This window comes from Colletotrichum lupini, chromosome 8 (genome assembly GCF_023278565.1).
Source record: "Colletotrichum lupini chromosome 8, complete sequence".
In the NCBI taxonomy this organism is placed as follows: Eukaryota; Fungi; Ascomycota; class Sordariomycetes; order Glomerellales; family Glomerellaceae; genus Colletotrichum; species Colletotrichum lupini.
The window spans coordinates 3224819-3227203 of record NC_064681.1 but is presented as its reverse complement, the minus strand read 5'-3'; the positions used below and the strand labels follow the sequence as shown (position 1 = coordinate 3227203).

Below are 2385 nucleotides of genomic sequence, written 5' to 3'. Positions count from 1 at the left end.
TTCGATAATTTCTAAGGAGTTTAGGTATATAGATTATATATATTAGAGGATTGGGAAGTAATCGGAAGGAGGGGATACTAAAATTTTTATACGAATAATTATAGTAAAAGCTATACTAAAATTTTAGTATACGGCTTTGGGTACTTCTAATTAGGGGATTAACTATAGATTCTACTACTAGTTCTCGCTAGCGGGGGACCCAGCCCCTATTCTAGCCTTTTCTACTATAAAAGTAGAAGACTGCTAATGTTAGATTACGAGGTAGAAAAGGGGCCCTATTAGGTAGTTAGGTAGGGGTAGTAGGTAGGCAGTCTGGGCCCGTGCAGACGGACCCTTCCACCTACCTATACCCACTGAGGGACCGCGGGCTCTGCCCACGATCTTCCCCTCCTATACACACGCAATAGACCTATACTAACCTATTGACCTAGTCGCGACCCAAAAGGTCTGACCTGCCTACGTGTATACCAACACATATCTAATTCGCTGCTGTGCCTAAAAGCCAGTAAATGCTGCTAATGCCTGAAAGCTGGTTTGATACTAACGTAAGATGTGACACCTAATTCTACACTTCTGGTGTTTCGCTTTAATGTGACGGACCGGAAAGTTATACAAAGTACCTGTAAAGTAGTAAAATTACCCAAAACCCCATGTCCTATCCAACACCCGGATGTTGCAGACAAATGAAGGTTAAGAAAATCAAATGGAAAAAAATTGAATACGAAAATCATGTACGTTTGATACTGTTTGCCTTGAATGTTATTCTCTCAAGTTCCTCCTGGAGTGCCTGGTGGTGTTGGTCGATAACACTAGACATGCGTCCCTTGGTGACGGGGAAAGATATCGAACAGGTGGTTGCATCGGGACAAGACGGTGTAGACGGCAACGAGTTATGCCTGGCCGCCGAAGGGTGCCAGTGGCGCAACCTCTTGATAAGAGGATCGACGTGTTCGCGGACGTGCGTCAGGACCAAGTGCGCGGCAACAAGTCGCTGCGCCTCATTATCCAGACAGTAACTTCCGACGAACGAGGTGGTGATGGCTATGCGCCCAAAGAGCGAAAACTGTGATTGGTCCATATCTTGGGACGAACCGTCGTCACCAAGGATCGCCGCGTACCAGCCCAGGGCCTTGTAAACGGCCAGGTACACCAAAACAAGCACTTCTTGTCGCATGAAGCAGCGGCAGTCGAGGAGATTGTTGAGCCTGCGGAGGATCTCCCGGTTGTGCGATAAGACGGTGCCCATCTCGCGGGGGGTGTCGTCGAGGAGGCGCTCAAGGTGGGACGTGCACGTCGGGTCCTTGACGGCAGTGAGGCAACCTTGCGCGAGGACATGAAAGTCGGAGACAATTTCCAGGACCTCCATGGTGCAGTCGTGGATCTTGCTGTGACGAGAGAGACCGTCGTCTGAGTACGTGCTGGAGCTGCTGCGAGCTGAGTCGACTGTGCCGGAACGTCTCATTGATGCATCCATGGACTGTTGCATTTTGTGATCCACAGGCTGGTCGAAAAAGGAAGTTCTGTCGTATTCCTGTGTCATAGGAGTCGGCATCGCCGCAGATGAGTGTTTTGTCGAAGCAGCAGACAAGTCGTTCAGAGTCATTGGAACCCCAAAGTCCGCAGTGGCGTCAAAGCAAAGACTCTGGTCCAAGAGATTGTCAGAATCTGAGGTGCCTTCCAGCAGCCACATCATCTCATCCTGGAGGTCGGTGTGGTGTTCCGAAGGCTGCTCTGACATACGGCGTTCTTGTTGCTGCTGCTGTTGTGAGATCTGAGAAACGGTCGAGGCATTGGACATGGCCAGGGCTGGGCCATCTCTCATGACAAGTGATATCGTTGCCTGGGTATCCGACAACGAGCTTGGCGAGGCGAGAACGCGAGGGCGCTCACCAGTCCGCATTGACATGCTGTAAGCACACTCGAGGCCCTTTGTCTCGCAGCGTTGGCATTTTGGGCGCTGTTTACCGCAACGAATCTTTTGAGAGCTGCAGGCGTTGCAGGACTTGCGGACCTTTCTTCTCTTGCGGTTAAAAACAAGGGAGATACCTTCTCTGGGTGCTTGCGTCGACATTGCCTTGTGCAACAAGCTTAAGAATGAAGATCCGGTCTTCTTGAATTAAGGCTGCACACTAAGCTTAATGGTTGTTTCCCAAGCAGAGAAGTCTTAGCCGGCAGTTCTTGGAGATATATGGATGTCCAAGACGAGAAAGTAAGTTGTGTACCGCAGATGCTTAATGTCTCTTTAACAGGCAAGAACGGGTGTGTATGATGAGCTTAGATAGGGAAAGGACAGAGCTAAAGAAGCAGAGAACGCGAGTTCATCGTCATTACACATTTAGTCTTCTGCTGAAGTTGGCGAGTATACCGAGCTTAAGTAGAGTATCT

At 49.4% G+C, this 2385-nt stretch overlaps 1 protein-coding gene across 1 annotated transcript; it reads right to left on the bottom strand.

Moving 5' to 3' along the window:
- Window positions 1-727: 727 nt before the first annotated feature.
- Window positions 728-2071, bottom strand: CLUP02_15450 (zinc finger transcription factor; the record flags this gene model as incomplete). Its single annotated transcript, XM_049294374.1, has 1 exon — window positions 728-2071. One exon carries the CDS (start codon window positions 2069-2071, stop codon window positions 728-730), a length of 1344 nt encoding a protein of 447 aa, XP_049151520.1.
- Between the last annotated feature and the right edge of the window lie 314 nt (window positions 2072-2385).